The sequence below is a fragment of the Carettochelys insculpta genome, chromosome 3 (genome assembly GCF_033958435.1).
Source record: "Carettochelys insculpta isolate YL-2023 chromosome 3, ASM3395843v1, whole genome shotgun sequence".
In the NCBI taxonomy this organism is placed as follows: Eukaryota; Metazoa; Chordata; order Testudines; family Carettochelyidae; genus Carettochelys; species Carettochelys insculpta.
Window position 1 is genome coordinate 51,780,025 of NC_134139.1, and position 23,722 is coordinate 51,803,746.

Here is a 23,722-nt window from a genome sequence, read left to right on the forward strand (position 1 = left end):
TTTCAAGAGGGGAGACGCCAGGGATCCAAATGTATTTCCCTGGTTCCAAGCCATCAAATCCAAGTGCAAATATGCTCTATCATACCGGGCTTCTGCCCCCAGAATAACCCTGATACTCCCAGTTTTCCTCATACATGCTGTGGATAAAGAGAGCATTTGGTATAGGAGGATTATAACAACATACAATTCCTTGCATGCTATAGTGATAGATATCTGGAAAAGAGATGTCTTTTACATATACATTGATAAAACTCCCTCTCTCTAATGCACACACAAAGTTTTATTTATTCTGGTCAATAGTCAATTATATAATATAACCATCACTGGTTAGGAATGATGCCCACTAGCTGATTTATAAAGCTGCAGAATCTTGACAATGGTTTTTATAGATGAAATGATGGACCACTAATTGAGCTATTGTGGTCTTCTCTAACAGGCCACAAAAGTGTTGTTCCAAGACTGAACTTATTTTAAGTTCTTTTTTATTGATCTGGTCATTAAAATTTAACAATATGGAAACAAAATAAAAAAGGAAAGGCTCACCAGTGGTGTGGCTTTACTTTATTTAGCCTAATCAGACAGCAACCACAGTGGAAACTGTTCAAGAGTTGCAGCATCATTCCAAATGACTACTGCATTCCCACCACTATCAAGTAGCACTGTCCAGAGCAGTAGTTCCCAAACTTTTCTGCATCGCACCCTGCTTTTGATTTCTGAGAAACCCTCACGGCCCCTCCACCTCTTCTTTACCATCATCCACCCCCGCTTTTAACAAAAACCTAAATTTGTAATTTAAAATAAACACAAAAACATGATATAAAATGTTAAAATTAAAAATAAACACAAATAGTTTTTCTTGGCCCCCTGTGGGTGCCTGTTGCAGCCTTACCTGGCCAGCTGTCTGAGCCCTGGGCCAGCTGTCCGAACTTCCCACGCCGCTGCCCACCTGCCTAAGCCCTAGCTGCCAGAGCTACCTGCCCACCTGCCCGAGCCACAGGCCAGCTGCCTGAGCCACCAGCCTAAGCCTTGCGCTTCCAGCCTGCGCTGCCCAGGCCTGCCAGCTCACACTGCCAGGGCCTGCCACTCACCCACCAGCCTGAGCCCCGTGCTGCTGGGGTCAGCTGCCTGAGTCCCATGCTGCTGGGACCAGCCGCCCACCTGCCAGCCTGAGCCCTGCAAACCATGAGCAGCCTGCCCGAGCCCCTACACTCCCCTAAAGCCAGGCACTATGAGCTCCCCACTCTTACCCCATTCCTCTCCCCTGAGCCAGGCACCCCTAGCCCCCCATCTAACCCCATCCCCATCCTCCTCCTCCTCCACCCCTCCTACCCCAACCCACACTCACCTTTGAAGGAAGCAGATAGCTCCATGTGGGTCTTTGCCAGCTGCCTGCTTTTTATAGTGGCTGCACTGGGTCACCCACACAAAATGACCGGGGCTGAGTGCCGGAAGCAAAGGCCAGCTCTTTCGTGGGGTGGGAGGAATGACTGGGGCGGGGGTCTGGGTCACCTCACCCCCCCCAAATTCCTTCATACATCCCCGGGGGGATGTGCCCCTAGTTTGGGAAACCATGGTCCAGAGCATGATGTCCCTAACGGAGCAAAAATGCTAGTGTGCTAGAGATTATTATTGGCACAAGAAGCAGAGTAATCAGAACTGCTATACTTGGGAGTGAAGGTGAGCAGAGAAACTGACTGCCAAAGCTTCAGAAGGCAAACGTCAAAGACTTTCCAAACACTTAGGAAAATTAGATCTACAAGAAAACCAGCTCAATAGAACTGAAAGAATAGCTCAGGCCTCTTCAAGGAAAACACAGCCAACCTGCCAAATTTCTACTTTAAATATAAGAGATTTACAACTCAGTCTAACGTCCACTAAAGTCCACAGAAAGATGCCCACTGAATTAACTAAGCTTTGGGTCAAGACTTTAATTTGACTGTGTCTCAGTAGTAAAAGTGAGCGCCCAGTTTCTTCTTTGCTCTGAATACACCTTTTTATAAAAAAGTGATGCCAAATGCTCATTTCTTCAAAATTCAGAGCAACTGGATGACATTGCGCCAGGCCAAATTCTTCCCATCTTCATACCTGTGCAACCCTTCTGGTTTCAGTGAAGGTGCCTGGCTGTAAATATGAAGGCAGAATTTGATTTTGGATCTGTAATAATACATAGACAGATGCTGTTCCCAGATACAGAATTCCTCCTTTCTTCACACAATGGTCTATACAGCATGTTCACTGCATGGTCTGCACTCATTGGACTGTCAGAAGAGTCTTTGAGCTTTGAAGCATCAGACCAGACCAAAAGGGCGAGTTTGCTGCCCCTGGAAACAGGACCTTCTCTGCCACATAATCAGAATTGTTCAAATCATTCACAGCAGATTATTTGATTAATTTAGCCACTTCCCTTGAATTTGCTGCAAGCAAGTCACACTATTCTTAAGTGAAGTTGTTAGTAGAAAACAAATCTTGAGACACTGTCTATGAATAATTGACCCTCTAAATTTGCTGCTAGTATTTTGTTGTGAAGCTTTAATATTTGCAGTTCACACAGTGTTAAGTTCTGATCAGACACATTTGTCACAGTGCATTGCTTCAGTTCTCTTACTGAATAAGGACAACTCTTACAAGCAAATTTCTCCAGTAGGCATACTCGCTTTTATGAGTTAGAATTAACTTTTGACTAAATGCTTGCTGTCATTTGTTTCAATTCACTGACTCCACAAACATCACTGCCAACAAATTCAATTGCTAGAAAATTTGTAGAAAGAAACACAAATAGGATAACTGCAGGTTAAACAAACTCCATTTTTATTTGGCTGAATATTCATGAAATATACACTGACAATCAATCAGATGTGTACTCAGTGCTGATTGGATTCAATTATGATCAGATTATTGTTACTCACCTCTGCGCTAGACAACCAGCAACATCCATTTAGAAACTCAGCTGTCAGACTAGTTATCAGGGGAAGTCTGGAAAGTTCCTCTGCTAGCTGATTGTAGTTTTTCATACGAGTTTCAAAATTATTCTCAAAGTTCTTTATTTTGCCATCTTTTTTTCCCCACAGAAATGTCATTCCCTGGAACCAAATGCTTGTTCTCCTTTCTCTCATCTTGAGGTTTTCTACACTAGATTTTTTTTAAAGATATATAACAACTTTCTGCTTAATTTTTAAAAACTTGTATTTAATCTATCCTGAAGCTCCCCCTGGGGCTACTTTGTAACCCTGAACACAATAAATACATTTCCTGCACATAAATTGCAATTGCATAAGCAACTACTGAATGGCTTGAGACATTAATTGAAACATTTTCCTCCTCCATCACAGCAACAAAAAAATATATTAATATGTTTATCCAAGTTGATTTCTAAGCATGAAAACCTGAAAGCTACTTTTCTCCTTCTCTCAGCTATGCCATGTATCTGAGGAGTTATTTTATCAGATGCCGAATAGCAATACACATTGTGCGTATTTTATAAGCAATTTATTTCCTTCTATGTACAGAAAACAATAGATAAGTAATTTTCAGTTTTCCTGATATTTAAAAAACTATGTCTTTTCATTTGGTGACAATTATGTACTTTAAATTCATTAATGTTTTAATTTTACCAAATTAATTACTTAAATGCAATAAAATATTAGTAGAAAATCATTCAATACCATTAATATGTCAATACGGCACTCAGGAAATTAACTATTTTTATCACTACAAATTTCCATTAATTACAAAATATTGCTATACCAATCACACTACTCAAAGACTGGACAAGATCTTTTAGAACAGTTAATATCAGTTACTACTCTTCTGCAATTTGTAATTGGTAAGGCATTTTTATTTGTTCATGCATGCATGCTTTGGAGGCACCCACTGTTTTAAACAGTAAATGTTATGGGGACTGCTGGTTTTGCTCTGCATACTTTACACTTAATACAGGATTGACAATCTTTATTATTCAATATAATGGAGAATGCTACCAGTTTCAGGGGCCTGATTCCAAAACCCACGGAAGCGGTGGGCATTGCCTTTCCATTGAAAGAATCATGGACATAGAGCTAGAAGGGACATTGAGCAGACATCAAAACCAGCACCCTGCACTGAGACAAAACTAAGTAAAGCTTAACTATGCCAGACAGGCACTTGTGTAACTGTTCTTAAAACCTTCCAATGATGGAAAGTCCACAGTCTCCCTTGGAAACCTACTCCACTGCTCAGCTGTACTGAGGGTTATAAAGTTTCCCCTAATATGGAATCTGAGGCTTTTTCTGCACTGGAAACTGAGACACAAAGCTTTTGTGGATCACAGGTGCTTGACCACCCTTCCCTCCATCCTCCTGGATGACAGAGGCTTTGACACAGCATGTGCTAGTGCAGGGGTCTGCAACCTCCAGCTCTGGAGCCACAAGCAGCTCTTTAAGGACTTATTTTGTGGCTCCTGACACTATAATTGCAAATTTTCAAAAACAAAACCAAAAACAAACAAAAAAACTCTCCTGATTATTTTTGATAAACAGTGAACATCTTGCAGTAAACACGTATCACATTGTAAATCATTGTGTGTGCACTGTTCTTAAAATAGGGGTTCCAAAAAGTACAGTTTGACATTATTTATCAAGGACCGTCTCATATTCACTTGCATTGCATCTCTTTAATTGTTGAGTTATTTACTGAATGAAAAAAAAATGGCTCTTCTCACTATTTTGGTTACCAACCCCTGGGCTAATGTAAACAGAGCTTTGTCTGAAGGAGTGCTGGCTTGACAACAAAACAAAACACCATTTGTGGGTGACAGAAAATTTTTGTTGGCAAAAGTGCCTACCTTACAGGGTTTACACTTCCTGACCTTCAGTGACACAGCAGGACACTAAATGCTGTGTAGTCTAGACAAAACCTGAATTTGCCTTGCTGTCAACTAAGCCCATTATTTCCTGTCCTGCTGTTGGTGGAGGTGAACAACAGTTGATCACTATCCTGTGTGTAACAATTCTTACTATATACAAAGACTTATTAGGTACCCTCCACAGACTTCTTTTCTCAAGATTCAATATGCCCATCCTCATAGGAGAGGTTTTATAAACCCATGATTTTTGTTTTCCTGTAGGCTCTCTTCATTTTACCCACATTTCCCAAAGTATGGTATCCAGAACTGGACACAGTATTACAGCTGACACCTCAGCCAGCACTCAGTACAGGGGGACAATTGCCTTCCATGTCTTGCATACATCACTTGTGTTAATATACCGATGACATTCTCCACTACTCTGGATCACCACTTTTACAAAATTAGGATAAACCTTGTATAAAAAACCACCTTCTGAAATATCAACTGGAAAGTCATCATCTACTGAGCATCCTTTGCCTGATAAAAATGTATCAACATTGCATATGGAGATATTAGATTTTGCTGTATGTTTGTTACAGGAGCGTGTGATTCTGGGCAACAACCCCAGTCTAGCTCTTCAGAGATGATAAATGGAAGGCTAATACCCCGCTAGCTAAGAGACCCCTGTCTGCTTAACAAGCCATTCACTAGCAGAGAAGATGTAATCCAGAAATTGACAATTCACTTGAAGGATAGTCTTCAGTTTACATACACTATGGAACATCCTAACCTCATAACCCAGCAAGGACTTTTCTAGTAAAATGTTTCAGGACATGAAAAGGGTGAACAGAAACCCCAGCCACTCCTTGTTTTCTTCTTTATATCTACACCAGCATATTTCAACTGAAGTGTTTGTAGAATCCCTGCTCCATTTACAAATGGCTGATGCTCGCTCATTTTCAGATTCATGAGGCCACACTCTCCAAGGGCATCCCCTACCCCAGCCCTTACCTCCACCTGCATCCTAAGTCTCTAACTCTCTCCTAGACCCCACACAACAAGCAGCACACTTCTGGGGTGCAAGGCTGGGATTAACTTTGAGTGTGCTTTTATATGCTGATGGTTGTGTGAGAGCAATGCCTGCAGAGGCTGCTTTTCACCAGCAAAGCAGTGTCAGACACACCCTGTTTTGGAGAATTGAGGGACACTACAATTCACAAGACTGGCTTGTATGCTGAGGATGTCACACTGGCGCAGTCTGATACTAGCATTTTTTGCAGTGGCATCACATCATTTAATTACACTCAATTTGTGATGCACTATAATCCCCATATGCTTCTCAGCAGTACTACTATATAGCCAGTAATTCCTCTAACTTTGTAGTTCTGCATTGGATTTTTCCTTCATACGTGTAATACTTTGTACTTGTCTCTATTGAATTTCATCTTGTTTACTTCAGGCCAATTCTCCACTTTATCAAGGTCATTTTGAATTCTAATCAATGCCTCCATGGTAACTGTATGCCCGTCAGGAAAAGAGGCTGAACGTCTTCCACTTGCGCTGCCTCAGGCGCATCCTTGGAATATCATGGAAGGACAGAGTGACCAACACAGCCTTCTTCGAGCAAGCTGGAATCCCAGCCATGCACACCCTCCTCAGGCAGCGACGGCTCTGCTGGCTTGGCTACGTCTACAGGATGAATGATGGAAGGATTCCAAAAGACATCCTGTATGGTGAGCTAGCCTCTGGCAAAAGACCTCCCGGACGCCCCCAGTTGTGCTACAAAGATGTCTGCAAGAGAGACCTCAGAGAGGTAGACTTCGAGCTGGACAACTGGGAAGAACTAGCAGACGACCGCAGCAGATGGAGGCAGGGGTTACACAAGGGCCTTCAGCAGGGCGAGATGAAGATCAGACAGCTAGCAGAGGAGAAGCGAGCGCACAGACAGCACAATAAGGACTTGCCAGACACCCACTACATCTGCAAGAGATGCAGCAAGGACTGTCTCTCTCGTGTGGGTCTTCATAGTCACAACAGACGCTGTAAATTAAGTCTTCAATTGAAACTTTAAAGGGCGTGATCCATAGTTTATGCAGACTGAAGGATGCCTGGTACTACTACTACTCCTCCGTGGTGCTTTCAACCCCTTCCAGCATCATCCACAACTTTTAGATGCACATTCTGCACACTTCTGAAGTCATTAACAGAGATATTGAATAGTATGAGACCCAGAACTGACCCCTGCAAGACTCCACTAGATAAACACTCTTTGCTTGACATTGAACTACTGATAACAGCTCTCAAAACAGTGTTTCAACCAGTTTTACATCAATCTTGTAGTAATTTAATCTAGATCATATTTCTCTAGTTCACTTTTGGGAAGTCCTGAGGGACAGTGTGTAAAGCAGGGGTGCAGAACCTCCAGCCTGCAGGATGAATACAGCTCGCTGCTTAATTTGATCCAGCCTGTTGTAGTTCTCCATGCTGCAAATTAGAAGACCCCCAGCATCAGTGCCCCCTTGTGGGTTTGGAGCATGAGCGACTGCACCCCAAGCCCCTTCCCACTACAGGCTGGGCTGGATCACGCACAAGGGCTTTAGCGGCTGCAGCCCAGGGCCCTGGGCTAAGACAGGCCCCGCAAAAAAGTTCTTCAGGCCAACACAAGTCCAGGATCTTTTAGTAAGGTTCCTATAGCCCAGGGCCCTGGGCTGTGGGCACTAAAGCCCCAGTGTGTTAGCTGGTCCTGCTTGGCCCAGGGAAATAGCTCTGCACGCTGATATCATTTGCCCTGGCACCCCCATGCCCCACTGGGCTGGAGCTGCAGTGCTGCAACAGCTGAGGGAAGCTCCATCCCCAAGCTGCCCTTACATGCAGCCTCTGCCCCTGCAGCTCTCACTGTCTGGGAATCCCACTCTAAGCCACCTGATCCCCCCGACCTCCTCCTGCACCCTAACTCCCTAACTTTCTCCTAGACCCCATACAACAACCCTGAACCCTCTCCAGCACCCTAACTCCTGCCCAGGTCACTACGTCACCCTCTTGCTCTAAGCCCCCTCCCACAATCCAAACCCCTCAGCTCCAGACTGGAGCCCTCTCCAGCAGCCCAAACATTTCATCTTCAGACCCAGCCCCAGCCCGCACCAATAGAGGGACCCACATCACCTCCCACACACCCCTTCGTGTCTCAACCCACAGCCCCCTCCTACACATAAAACACCTCAGTTTTGGCCTCTCCCTGAAGCATAAGGGTTCCCATAAAATCTAATAGCCCCATGCTCTCAGAAGAGATAATCTGGCCCTGAGTACAGGTGAGATGAGTGAGGTTTCTTTTTCTTTTTCTTTTTTTTTTTGCAGACAGTGGGGGTAGAGTGAAAAGCAGTTAACTTTTTTTTTTTTGGCTTACATGTTGCCCCCCCGGTGATTTTTATGTGGGTCAATAGCCCCAACAGGCAAAAGGTTCCTCACCTCAGTTTAAGCTATCCCCTAGACACTAGGCTAGTAAAACTGTCAAAGGAAAGAATTAGGTTGGTTTGGCATGGCTTGACAAATCCATGTTGGCTATCAGTCACAACCCTGTTATCCTCTAGATGCTTACAAACTGACTGTTTAATAATTTGTTCCAAGGACTGACATTAGACAGCTGCTTGCTAGTGCCTCTCCTTACCGTTCTTTCCTTTTTTTAAATATAGGTACTGTGTTTGCCCTCTCCTTCGGGACCTCATCCATTCTCAGTGACTTCCCAAAAGATGACCCAGATTGCTTCAGATAGTTTCTGAAGTACCCTCAGGCCAATTTCGTCAAGCCCTTCCGACTTCAATAACTCTACCATATCTTAATATTCTTTACCCTGTTCTTTCTTGGCTAGTGTCTTCCCCTCGTTAGCATCGGCTATGCTAACTACAGGACCACAATTTACCTTCATGTCATGAAATCATTGGGTAGCTCTTCTTGCTGAAATAAATTATTGAGGCATCTGTGTGTCTGAAGGTGCATCAGCCCCCTCCTTTTCCTTTGGTGTCTACAAATACATTCTTTTTAACCGTAACACTGAGGATCATGGTGCTCTACTTGAACCAGCTGTGCTGGAGTTGTCCCTTATCTTCATTAGGGTTTCATGTACAATGCTACACATTCAGCAGCACAGCAGGAACATGCCATCTTGATTTGCCTTGAATGTTCAGCACCACAGATACTCTCTGCCTGGGACTGATAGCAATTTACTGTGTTTGCACAGTGATAACACAACAAGACTCTAATCATAATTGTGCTTTTGCTCACAGCAATATAAACAATAATCTGTCTTCAGAAGATTTCTCTGTCCTGCAGAATGTGAAATAGGAGATATTTAAATCAACATTCATCAATTTTCCTAATGTCTATTTTCTAGACTTTTATTTGAATAAAGTAATCCACAGAAACTAATAGGTTAAGTACTGCCACTAATAATATTCTCCATTTACATATAATGCCTGGGGATTCTAACATGATTCACAAACTGCATACATATAGCTCAGTTGAAATGTAGCCATCTCTGGGATGAAATACTGAAGTGAAGTGTTTGAATTAATGATAAAGTTTGTATTAAATGGAAGTACGACCATTTAACTTCCCAGAAAACTAAAATGTCATGTACTGCATTGAAAACGTAGGAGTCTCTTAGTTAGCTACACCAGAGCTTTCTTCTATAATTGACAAAAGCCACTGTCCAGCCTAAAAAGGCAGCAAGGTAGAATGAGCTAGAAAGAATGGAATACTTTACATTACCTGCACTGCAGTTCTTCATTGCAAAGGAATCCATAGCAGCTATGCTCCTATTCCCCTTAGCAACGTATTCTAATGAGATCCGAAAAGGTTTCTTGAGGTGTCCGATTGTCTTCTGAAGCAGCACCCATCTGGGCTCATCATAAAGCAAAAGGAAAGAACACAAGAAGAGACTGGTAAGAAAGGCTAGTTTACAAGGAGCAGATACCCAAGCATAGCAGTTCTACCCATGGTGCATCATACTGTTCCCTCTACAATGCCCCACCAGTGGCCTTTGCTTCCTGGGGCTTCAAAAAACAAAAAAAATTGGATGACATCAGCTAATGATGGCCTCTCTCTGTCTCTCTCATCTGCCACACCTCTGTGCTCTGAGATCTCTCACAGATGTCTTGAGGCTGTTTGAAAGGAACCCAATTTCCTTTGCAATGTGAACTGTGAAATCTTCAACACACATATATACCTTCTCTAACACCACTCCTTCCTTCCACCACCACCATCTGTTATTCAGATTCAAGCAATAAGTCATTCCCAGGGGATTGCAAAATAGCCGTATTTCCCAGACTTTATATCTGTTTGATGTAATGCATTTCATTTCTGTGTGGCTGGTAAGAACTCCTAATGCACATGACTTTTAAAATAACCCATTTGACTGTCTTGACTATTTGTGCTTTTTTTCTTTTTAACTGGACTATGGCCCTGGAAGCTAAACGACAAATTCAGAAGTGAAGTGTAACTGGGAACACTGGAGGCTGAGTCTATCCTGGTATACTTTGTTCACTGACACATTGCAAGAACATAAAGACGACCAACTCCTTACTTGTTCACCTTACACCCTCCTGCTTTTTGGTTTTGATGCTGCACCCCATTTTTCTGGCCACTCAGCATCAAAGTCACACCTACTTAGAGACCCTGGCACACACTTAACAAGTAATTTTCAGTATCTTAGCCCACCATGCCTAAAGTTGGCCCTGACACTCTGTGTTCACAGGACAGGCATCTATGCACAAGCCCAGGGGTCGGCAACCAAAATAGCAAGAAGATCCATTTTTTTTAAATTTAGTAAAAAAAAAAAATCAGTAATTCAAGAGCCGCAGTGCATGTGAGTGAGAGTCAGTCCTTGATAAATAACGTCAGTCTATACTTTTTGTGACCCCTGTTTCAAGAGCAGCACACACACAATGATTTGTAATGTGATATATGTTTACTGCAGGACGTTCACTATTTATCAAAAATAACCAGGATATTATTTCTTTTTAACTTTGTAATTATAGTGTCAGGAGCCACAAAGCAGTCTTTGAAGAGCCACATGCGGCTCCAGAGCCAGAGGTTGCAGACCCCTGCACAAGCCAAACGATGTGAGTACTCCCTGTTCCCAAAGACATACCATAATCCTGACCTACAGGGAATGCAGATTTATATTTGGGAACAAATGGGCATGATTGTACAATTCTCCCTCTGTGGCTCATTCCACCCTTGGTCACTGGTACGGGCTGCCAATGAGTGCCATCTGCAAAAGGATGTTTTGTGACAGGAATATTCATATGCTAGGAGTTAGACTGGACCCACCAATTCATTTAATGGATTAAGGTAACTTTTGGTCACCACCCATTTGACCCTATCCAAACAATTAATACAGGTGAGAAACTCTGTAGCTCTGTTGTATAAGCCTCTGAGGTATCCAGTTTGCCTTGGTGGGCCCTACATTTCAGGGCACAGTTGTGCCACTGGGGGCTCTAGTGCTGGTAGCACTCCACCCCATCTCCTCTGACCTCTGCAGTGGGCAGGCTTTTACACTTTTAAGTAAACTAAATTCTCTCTGAAGGAAGTAGAGGCAGAGAACAGGGATAGAAAGAGGTGTATGGGTAGACAGTCAGACCCAGTGGTCCCCCAAATTTTTGGGTGCCATACATAACAGCCTATTCTGTGTCTGGGTGATGACCGCCTTGGAAGAACTCACAGCTCTCACTTCAAGAATTCAGTCTACAAGAAGATGATAAAGGAACTGGCAGATTTATTTGACAATAAAGAGAATCAAAGGCAGCTTTTAACACAATAAAAAGCTATGTGCATCTTAACCTTCCTTCTACTACTCCCTGCAAAATAAATCATATGTTCCTTAAAATTAAAGAAAATCCAGTCAAATAATTGAAACATTTTTATGCCTATGCATTTCTTTACATCATCTTTCTTTTCCCACCCATCCTTTAAAAAACATGGAGACTAAAGCCATGTTATTGCCATCCCTTTAATCTCTAAAAGATAACTAACTTCTCTACAAGCAAGGTGAACATGGTTTACTCTGAAAAATGCAGGAACATCTGTATGTCATGAAAAATATTCCTCACCATTTCAAAAGACTGATGGATTTTAATTCCAAGTACACAGTAGCCTTCAACAATGACTTCCATTTTTGTGCTACCACTAACCCTCTGGATAAATGTGTCAAGAATTTTAGGAATTGCTTTTCTGAGTTACGGATGCAATATCTTCAGTTTGAAATTCTCAGGCTTCTCATAGTTTACCAATGAAACTTTATTAACTTTCAGAGCTGTTGCCAAGTAGATATTTTATGTCACTGGAATATAAAATGGGGAAGGGTAGGCTCACTCAAGGCCAGATTCATTATAACCTTCCTTCAGATTTTGTGGTGCATCTTCTTAAAAATGGATTTTTTGAGATTCAAGTAATCAGTAAAAAAAAAAAAAAAAGGATCACTCTCAGTCCACTTCCTAGTAGAGTGGTGGGCACATCACGCACAAAAAATTCTATGGCTGTGGACAGTAACTGGCAGATTTATCTGACACATCAAACAAGGAAAGAATGGCCTTGTGGAGAGAAGCTGTCCTCATGCCTAGAAGTGAATCATTATAAGGAAACATTGGTGAATCAAACTACTTCCCTTGGTTCAACAAATACAAACCTGACTTCAGGTTCCAGATCTATCAAACTGGTATGTTTTTACAGAACTACATTCACTTTAAGATCTTTTTAAAACATACACAAAACAAGAACAGGAACACCACCCAGAACAAATACAGCCCATCCCAACCCCCGACTTATAGCAGGATATGCTATACAGTAATTTATATCTATTAGTATGCTAAAGATTTATATTTCCATTTCCCCATTGCAGCAGCCTACATTTTTATGACATTTTAGAAATCTCTGTCACAAGGTAGCAGTAAGGAGCTTAAACTATTAGGCACGAGAAGGAGAAATATCCCTTGTGGAGTTGGACATGTAACCTTCTCTACTCCTACAAACACAATATAATAAAACAAAATTCCGATTCACATAACACATTTTGTTCTCAGAGTATCCCCCAAAGTGCTTTACAAAACAATAAATTAAATACTGGCAAGGCAATGGTTGCACCGACTAAGGCCTCAACGACTGGGCACACATCAGCAATAAGTATTAAACCCTGCTTTCTCTAGTGAGGAAACAAGGACTATCCCCCTATTCTTCACCCTGTGAGATTTTTACTGTCTGCTTTCCCCACCCCATCAAACAGTAGAAGAAGCCACAATTTAATGTCTAGTTATCTGAAGAATAGTACCATACAGAGGCCAGTGGCTCCTTCTCCCTTTCCTTCTGCTGCAGGGAAGGATCTCAAAACCTTGTCTAGGCGTGGATGCTAGACACTGATGTTCAGAGATGACCAAGCAAGACTGGCACTGAGCAATAATGTCTCTCTCTCCAGAGAAACAGCAGGCCTAATTCCAGTAAAGTCACTAGATTTACACCAGGGATGAATTTGACCCAACAGCAGCATTCCCTGTAAGTTGTTTGTTCGTGCTGCCACCCAGGAGAGATTCAAATACCACCCAGCTGATTAGCAGAGTGCCCACAACTCGGATTTTGTTTCTATTGGTGGTGCTCATTTGCATATGCCTTGGTGCACATAAAAATATATCCCACATGTGGATGGAAGAGATTAGAGGGAGCATTGCTCAATGGCTCTCTTATTTAAATTAGAATAGAAAACAATAGGTCAACATGAAAACTGTGTTGCAATCAACGTTCCTTCTACTCTTGTCTATCCATGTGCACTGAGGCATATGCAAATGAGCATCACCATTAAAAACAAAACCTAGATGTGGGCAGGCTGCTAATCAGCAGGCAGCTTTTGACCCTCTTCTGAGTGGCTATACAAGCACACAACTTACAGGGAACACAGGTCACAGTTTTTTGATGTTGTCCAAGATTTGGAGTGGAGTTAAACCTTTGATCAAAATATCTTCAAACTCTGTAAGAGTTCACACACAGACTCAAACTCTGGCCCCTGGGGCCATTTCATGGTTTTAGAGGTGCAAGTGCTAAGCACAGCCATAGTGAGTCAGACCAAAGCTCCATCTAGCCCAGCATCCTGTCTTTTGATGGTGGTCAATGCCAGGTGCCCCAGAATGAATGAATAGAACAGGTAATCATTAAGTAATCTGTCCCTTGTCACCCATTCCCAGCTTCTGCTTGTAGAAGGGCTGGACTGGATTCGCATCAGAGTTCTCTGCTGGTACTGTAATGGCACTGGTTACCCAATACCAACCACAGAATTAAGTCTGTATGATCACTCCACAAACTATCCTAAGGCTTCCCACAATCCCCCAAAACTTCACTGTTACAATCCATCTTTTTTTTTTTTTTTTTTTTTTTTTTTTTTAGTTTTGCTTATACGCAGCAACCATTTCAGTGGGCACAAGAAGGTATTGTTTTTGTAGGAACTTGATTTTTAGGAGATGTTTATAATTTAGAGGCCCTGCATCTGTAGGCAGCAATATATTTGATATCCTACAGTTCTTCACAAAGTATTTAATTTGGGGGTGGGGTACATTTCTGACTAGTACCGATCAACCAACCAGTGCATTAAATGACATTTTGCTCTCTCTTTTGGACATCACGAGTATTACCATTTATAATACTTTCTAGGAAGCAGAAGTTCTGAAATGAATTATCAGCTAGAGCCAGGATTGGAACTGCAAGCTTAAAAATGTATGCCCTCCATTTGCCAGAGGGACTGCATAGTTAGAAGATTTGAATCATAGACCATAGAATCCTAGGGCTCCAAGGGACCTTAGGAGGTCATCTAGTCCAGCCCCCTGCCTGAAGCAGGATCAATCCTAACTAAATTATCCCACCCAGGAATTTGTCAAGCCAGAACTTAAAAACCTCTAGGGATGGAGATTCCACCACCATTCTAGGTAAAACATTCCAGTGCTTCACTACTTTTCTCATGAACTAGTTTTTCCTACTATCTAACCTACACCTCTCCCTCTGTAACTTCAGACCATTGCTCCTTGTTCTTATTTGGATAATTTCTGCCACAGATTTATGTGCACACATTATTTTGTTGGGGTATCTGTCACTCAGCATTGAGGTGTAATAAAATACTTAGCTCTATCAATGATTTAATTCTCTCTCTCACATATCAACTACTCTGACACTTCAATCACTTCTGTGACTCTTCCCAAGACTTCTATGCATGAGAGGTGAAATTCTTGCGCAGAAAGCCAGCACACAACCTATGTCACTATGTATGCTTTCAAAAAAGGAGCTTAAATGTTGCATGGTCCTCATACTGGACATTTGAATTAGGTGACTTTCACCCAGAATGCCCTCTCAGTCTGGGTCTGTCAAGTTACAATTTTCTCATTATACGGGATAGAATTCCTATAAAGGAAAGCACTTACAGGGCCTAGAATTCCCTGTAAGAATTCCAAATTGCAGAATTCCTTCAGGACTGAAAGGCTTCAGGTCCCTGCTTATAGCTCACCTCCTCTGCCTTGATCACAGAATAAACAAATACTATTTAAAAAAAAAAAACCTCCACACCTAAACTGAGTAACAGTGGAATCTTATTTTGGAAACCCACTTCCTTTCTCCCTGCAATCTCCAGCTCCCATTTTTCAGCCTATTACACCATGACTATTAATAGAACTTGTGATTTTCAGGACAGGATTTCATCTACTTTTCTCTCTTGCCCTCTCTCTCTCTCTCTCTAAGTGTTCTGCACACTTCAAAGAGATATAAAATGAAACAGCAACAACAGCTGTGGTTTCAGTACTTCAGACTGAAATACACACACAGCAAATTCATGAAAGTACTGTGAAAACATTTAAACTTGCTCCTTAAAAATGATCCTGTGTTAAGGACAGAATTAATAAGACAAAATTTTCATCTGGATCCCTAAAGATATTTTTCTTCTCTTCTTGTATTAGAGGAATTTGGGAAGAAGATGAACTATGCTCTGCCCACACATGGTTCCATGATTACAAGTGGTTTATAGCAGTCAATAATCCTCAAGACTTAAGTCAAGCTGTGACTATCAACAGATACTGCATGAGGTGTGAACAAATTACATCTATTCTGGGCTGCCGCAGAAAGAAAATGAAAAAAATATTTACAGGTGATTCCTGTCACAATTTCAGGAAAGAGAAAATAATATGAATGAACCACAGAAAATTCTGTAGACTTTTGTTCCTCCCAATACCTCAAACTGTATGCTTATGTTACATCTCACTGTCCTGGAGTTATTTTATTAAGTTTATTTCAATGCATTCATCTTAAAAGTACTTAAGACACAAGAACCTGGGCACTGGTTCTTGTTTTTGGAAAGGAAGCTATTTTCTAAAGAGGCAGTTAATAACATATTATTGCCTATGGACACAGCAATAACAAAGAAGGCCTCCCCCTGTGCAAATCAGAAAATGTGCAACAAACTCTTTCACTTGGAGATGGAGAAGAGGAGAATGGGCATTTATTTCACTGTTTCATTGTAAACTTTTTTTTTTCAATAGTCCCTATTCCATCAACTTTTTACATTAAAAAGTTATAATGGATACTGAGGCCAATTTAATAAAAGATTTAATAGCAGGTGATAACATTTTGTAGAGAGTTGATCCTATAAGACACTATTTATAGCAAGAATCCTGCTGTCTTTTAAATACTGTTCTACAATTTGTGATATCTATAGAGCTCTTCTTAGGCTCTGATCTAAAGCCAACAGAAGAGAATGGAACGATTTCCACTGATATTGACTGAATCGTAGAATCATAGAAGATTAGGATTGGAAGACTCTTCAGGAGGTCCTCTAGTCCAGCCCACTGCTCAAAGCAGGACCAATCCCAACTAAATCTGCCCTTAAAAACCTCTGAGGATGGAGATTGCATCACCTCCCTAGGGAATCCATTCCAGTGCTTCTCCACCCTTCTTACGTAATAGTATTCCCTAACACCCAACCTAAACTGCCCACTGCAATTTGACAACATTGCTCCCCACTCTGTCATCTGCCACCACTGAAAACAGCTGCTCTTCATCCTCAGATGCATTTGAATCAACCCCGTGGACTTGTGCATGTTCAGCATTTTTAAATGGTATTTAACTTGTTCCATCATTATGGACTGCGGCTCACCTTCCCCCCATACTGTGCTGTCCACTGCAGCAGCCTGGGAGCTGACCTTGTCTGTGAAGACAGAGGAAAGAAAAGCCTTGAGTACTTCAGCTTTTTCTACATCATCTGTCACTAGGGCTGCATCTACACTAAGAGAGAAATTCAAATTTCAAGGCTTCAGCTCAATATTAAACCATGGCTGTCTTCACATGTAATACGATTAACTCGATTTATTGACACATAATCCTGATCCCAGAATATTGATATTATGGGTCAGATATAGTGTCTATCTCGAATTTAAAATCTCGTATCAAGTCTAGTGTGGAAGTTACATGAGAAAGGGGTGAGTAGTAAGGTGGCAAAGTTTGCAGATGACACCAAACTGTTCAGGATAGTCAAAATCAAAGCAGACTGTGAAGAACTTCAAAAAGATCTCAGCAAACTGAGTGACTGGGCAGCAAAATGGCAAATGAAATTTAATGTGGGTAAGTGTAAGGTAATGCACTTTGGGAAAAATAACCCCAATTATACATACAATATGATGGGGGCAAATTTAGCTACAGCAGATCAGGAAAGGGATCTTGGAATTATAGTGGATAGTTCTCTGAAAACATCCACACAGTGTGCAGCGGCAGTCAGTAAAGCAAATAGGATGTTAGGAATAATTAAAAAAGGGATAGAAAATAAGACGCAGAATATCTTACTTCCCCTATATAAAACTATGGTATGCCTACATCTTGAGTACTGCATGCAGATGTGGTCTCCTCACCTCAAAAAAGATATATTGGTGTTAGAAAAGGTTCAGAAAAGGGCAACTAAAATGATTCAGGGTTTGGAACGGGTCCCATATGAGGAGAGGCTAGAGAGACTGGGACTTTTGAGTCTAGAAAAGGGAAGACTGAGGGGCGATATGATAGAGGTATATAAAATCATGAATGGTGTGGAGAAAGCGAATACAGAAAAGTTATTTACTTGTTCCCCTAATATAAGAACTAGAGGACACCAAATGAAATTATTGGGTAGCAGGTTCAAAACTAATAAAGGAAAGTTTTTCTTCACACAGCGCACAGTCAACCTGTGGAACTCCTTGCCAGAGGACGCTGTGAAGGCGAGGACTCTAAAAGAGTTTAAAAAAGAGCTCGATAAATATATGGAGGTTAGGTCCATAGATGACTATTAGCAAGGGGTAAGGTATGGTGCCTAGCCTTTTGTCAAAGGCGGGAGATGGATGGCAGGAGACAAATCGCTTGATCATTGTCTTCGGTTCACTTCCTCTGGGGCACCTGGCATTGGCTACTGTCGGCAGATGGGATACTGGGCTAGATGGACCTTTGGTCTGACCCAGTATGGCCGTTCTTATGTTCTTAATTTGAATTTGTTAGTTTCCAGAAGTGTCCTGAATGTAACCCACAAAGCTCCGTGGTGACCCTCCAAGTATGGCCACTTCGTTGTGCACTGCTGCCAGGTCTGCAGGAAGAAGGTCTAAGTAAGCCCGTGAAGTCTGGATTGAATTTGAATGAAAATCTGAACTGGAATTTAGCAGCCAACCCCTGCAAATAAAAAGGGCATCCATTATGAAACACTCCCTTTGCCCATTGAGTCACACTGCATCGGTAGCAATTATCGGTAGCCCTGTACTGCAGTCTGTAGTGATCTGACTAGCACTTCTCAGACTCACAAGAGAGCCCTAGCTTGGACCCAGCAGGAAATTCTGGATTTCATTGCCTTTTGGGAAGACCAATTGGTGGTGAAGAGACTTCGGGTGGCCAAGAGAAATGCAGCCATCTGTGATCAGATGGCATGTGAGATGGCAGCCTGAGATTACTCCCAGGAGTCTATGCAGTGCTGGGTGAAGGTGAAAGAACTCTGGCAAACCTATGAAAAAGCCCAGTAAGTCAACCAGCAGTTAGGGGCAACTCCACGGGCCTGCCACTATTCTGCTGCTTTTCTTTTGTCAGACTCCTGAACTTGACCATTCCAGGGCCACTGCTGCCAAGGCTGCCATTTCTACTTCCCCTACCAATGCTTCCGTGTTTGTGAGCAGTAGGTCAAGAGGTGCATGACCCCTAGTTGGTTCCCGAAACTCTCACAGCAAGTTGTCCCCAACACTTTCCAAAAAATTCCCCAGACTGCTCTATTGCTCTCCTAGCAGATATCAGGGTGATTGAAGACTTTAACAGGCATTGCTTCAGATAATTAATTTCTACAGGAATATATCGTTAGCAGTATTCTACTCTACGGGACTTTTCACTAACGGATATGCTGGAAGGGGTTGTAGGAAGCTTCCAGGACACCTCTTTTAAGATTCTGCCACTGAATTGAAGAAATGGCTGTAGCAATATCCTTGCTTTTGTTCCTTCAAGGAGAACTCCTATAATATTTTAATAGGGAATAAACTGCTAGGATTTTACAGAATAGTAACAGGACCCTACAGCAATTATTGTATAAATCTTTAGGCCTGGATTGTAAACCAGAAGTAATGCATAACTTCCTTGGTCCTATAAAATGGGCATAAAATGAGATTGTTTCTGAGAGTTACAAACTAATATTTCCTTGCTTGTGCTGGGGAAGAAGCAATCTGAACCACCCCTCTGAGACTGTCACATTAAGCTTTTGTCTCCGGTCATCTACACACAAGGAAAAGAAGTTTAGCAGCCTGGCAACAGCCTCTCTCTCTCTCTCTCTCTCTCACACACACACACACACACACACAGAGTAGATTTTATATGACACAAAACAAAGTGCACCTATCAGACAATAATCCCTCTCAATTAAATTCCATAGGACTTTTTTACTATTTTCTTCAGAGGCTGATGAAGAATCCCCGTCAGAGAAATTACACTAATTAATTTTATTAAATTGTCTACATTGCACCTGGAACTCTACAAAACAATCTCTTTGCTCTGGAGAATTTACAGAATATGGTCTCAGTACTGCAGAGTTTAAATCACAGGAATAACTGAAGAAACAGAGCCTCAGAGTTTTATTCCTGTTGAGGTAAATATGAATGTTTTAATGGGCTTCTGCAGAAGATCACGAGTTCAATTGAGAATAGAGTGAAAAGGGTGAAGATGATAGTTGTTGTTCAGATGAGGAGCACCCGGATTTTCAAGAAAATAATTCACTAACATTAAAATGGTATTAAAAAGCAGGTATGCCTAAAAAAGCGCCCTTGAGGAACACTTCAAGGTCTTTGTCTCTAAGCATTCCTTCTTATACAAATTCAACATTGTGCTGTGCTAAGCAAAGCAGAAACATGTCTAGCAAATGTATTTTATTGGACAGGTGTGATTGCATCCTCCTTTGTTTATGAGAAAAGGTTTTTCAACTTCTGTAATGCGTGTTGGCTCTTCATCTCCGCTTCCTCTTGCACTCTTCCCTGCTTAGCACCTAAGCCTGGTTATATTTGCTTTATCAGAAGTCAATACTGTGATAGATTAAATTGAATTCTGTAAACAGACTGCAACAAATTGCTGGTGGTATCTAAGTCAAGACTTCTGTAGACACAACTTAGCATTTATATGACATCTCATTTCTTCAGAGCACTATACAGATATCAAACAATGAGACTTGACAATTGCCTTACAGACGTAAGCAAATATCCTCATGCTACATGTGGGGAAACTGAGGCATAGGAAGACTGATGGAAAAGATGGGATTAGTACTCAGGAATTCACAAATTCTAATCCTATACTTAATCCACTTGACCATGCCGCCTTGGGTTAGGGTAATTCAGTTTCATGCTTCAGGGCATAATTTAATTGCCTTTGTGGGTTCAGAAAAAAATTCCATCTCCTCAAACAAATGAACAGCATCACACAAGTTTTCTAGGAACATTTTTGGCAGGAGTTGCACTTTTCTCTGACTCAGTGTACATTAGCCACTAGCAAGACCATTGGCTAGATGGACTACTGGCCTGATCCAATCTAAAAATTCTTATGTTCCCCTTCAAAGAATAATTTAGAATCAAAGTTATGTACAGTAAAAGAAGAAACAGCCTTCTCTATCTGCTTAGAAAGAACAAGGAAAGGAGGCTAGGCTGCCATATAACCCCTCCATACCCCCCAGTTAGCAGTCAGTTTGGATAGATATTACAGGTTGTATTACAGAAAGTGTCCTACTCTTCAGAGAGATCACATTCTAGCCAAGAATCTAAGAGAATCTTATTACTGCTGAGGTTAAAAAAAAACAAAAAAAAACACCGGGAGCATTGAACCAGCCCCCGCCAGCACAGGTGGCAGGTATAAGAGATAATGGGAGGTAATGCCTCCTCTGGTTCATAGCACCTTTTTCCTTCTTCCTATCCTTATTCTAAGGGTTCCTAAAGGCTCCCACAATTCTTCCCCTGAAAGTTGCTTTGTCTACTTTTGTTTGTCAAACTCTTCCAGTGTGTCAGACCTATTAGCATAATATAAAACTCGTGAAGAAAAACATTAAAGTGGTATTTAAAAGCATTCAACAGGTGTGTGCCAACCATGAATTTACTGACAAAATCAGGGATGTATCATGTCTAAAGGACCTTAGTTTAAAATTTGCTTTAAATATTTCATTACTTTGTAGCCGATGCTATTAAAATCACAGCTCTTAAAAAAAAACAAAACCACAACTCTCTCTCCATAGATATTTAAGTGCACAATATGGGTATTCAGGTTTAGCTTTAAATGTTTGGCTCTTCAGATAGGTTTTTAAAATAAATTCTTCAAAAGACCAACCTAATCTAAAAACAGGGGTGAGTTAAGATAACCTGGGTCCTCTCCCTCTCACCTTCTCCACATACACTGTACCCTCACCCCCGACTCTCATCCCCCTGTCCTACCTCCTGTACCCCCCTCCTCCACGCACACCAATGCCCTGGCCTGCTGCCCTCACGAACCCTTATGACTTGCTATGGGCCCTTTACACACTATAACTCTAACTCCTACATCCCTGATATTCTCAGCACCCTACCCTAACTTCTGCACCCCTACACTTTCCAATCCCACACCCTGAGCAGCTCATATACCCCAACTCTGAATCCTTCACCCCCAGCCCACTGCCCTGAGCCTCCCACACTCCACCTCAATTTTTTCTTTTTTTACTCATAGATTTGTTTAACATCCTAAAGCTGGGCTCTGTGCAGATAATATGCATTTTGGTGCATTCACTGGCTTGAGTTGTTAGAAAGGGTGATAATACAGGTACTCCAAGAGTAGTGTTCATTTTCTTTTTATTTGATTTCATATTAAATAAACATTGTAAGCAGTGCTCCTTGTTAACTATCCCTTATTGTAATACATTTTCTTCTATACCTATCGGCTGTTTAAAACATATATTTATAATCTGTTGGGTTTTTTTTGTTTGTACTGAAAGTCTGTGTTTTCCTGAAATGGAACTTTAAGGATCACCTGCAAAGAAGGAGTGCCGAGAGCTCTCTTTTATATCCAAATTCGACACATTAACACATGGTTTGAACTGGGATGCCAGTTACCCGAGTCATTATATGGACTCTTTTACATGCTTTGTTTTATCTGACTCGACTTACCCCCCCCTCCTACCCTGCCCCTCTTCTCTTCTGATTTGCTGACCTTGATTACAATTTTTCTGATTTGTCAACCTTGATAACTATTTTTAGTTCTCTGTGACTTAAATATTGAGTCTGTTCTGATATGGCTATGGTCTGAAGAAGTGGGTCTGTCCCACGAAAGCTGACCACCTAATAAATTATTTTGTTAGTCTTTAAAGTTCTACTGGACTGCTTTTTTGTTTTGATAGTATATAGACTAACACAGCTATCTCTCTGTTACTATTCATACATTGCCTCAGTATTGGTGTTGCACATAAGAAATTTTAACCCACCCAAAAGAAAATTCAAGTGCCCAAGGATGGGAAAATCTTAAAGGGAACACTGTTCCCTGACCTGCATGCTGTCATGAAAGCCCTGATACATGCATGGGGTTGGAATCAGCTAGTAGAACTCTGGGTGCCCAGCATGCAGGGTAGGTGGGGAGTGCTATGGGTGTGGTACACACAGATGTGCTGCCAGCAGCAGGGATGCTGGGGGGGTGTGGGGACAGGGAGCAGGGGGACAGGGCTAGCTGGAGAGCTGGGGGTGGCGGAAGGGGAAGAAGGGCAGGGCACATGGGTGTGTGTTAGGGGTGGGTCATCTATACAATATAAACCACACACCCCCACCACAAAATTTCTGCATATGAGCTTGAAAACTGTCTCTTTCACGACAGACATCAGCCAAAAGACTTCAGAATGGCGTAACATGAGTCAGCAGCCAGAAGTGAAGGCCAATGTCAGGACTATTGAGAAATAATTGAACTCTTGCAGTATCTGGGTGGCCAATTAAAAGGAAATTGTCATTACTGAGTGCAGAAATGAAGCTTCAGTCTGGGGCAAAAGGGGAGTTGAAATGTCACGTCATCTTAGAGTTTATGGGCCAAATACGATAATAAAATATTTTAATGTGGGAAAGCTGAATGAATGAGAGTGAAGGTTTTACTTCAGAGAATACATACTGCACGTACCTACTTTTATGTCCGTTTGGAGACATTAGTGTGCAGAGAAATGTAGATTTCAGAACACTATAAATGATCAGGAAAAGTGATTAAGAGGAGAATGTATTGGCCCAGAGAATAAGCAAAGGATAGAGGGGTTGTTCATCTGCAAAGGACTCACTGAAACCCTGCCCAGATCTATACAGAACTCTTCAACGAGTTGTTACCATCACTTCCAGACCCCTTACTTCAGTTATCTTCCAATGTACA

At 41.7% G+C, this 23,722-nt stretch overlaps 1 protein-coding gene across 1 annotated transcript in view; it reads right to left on the minus strand.

Annotated features, from left to right (window-relative positions):
• Nucleotides 1-23,722, minus strand: part of ALK (ALK receptor tyrosine kinase) — a 562,657-nt gene that overhangs the window by 194,560 nt on the left and 344,375 nt on the right. The window contains exon 5 of the mRNA XM_074989826.1: nucleotides 9,587-9,714. Within this exon, the coding sequence (XP_074845927.1) occupies nucleotides 9,587-9,714 (128 nt within the window). The remainder of the gene's footprint in view (nucleotides 1-9,586; nucleotides 9,715-23,722) is intronic.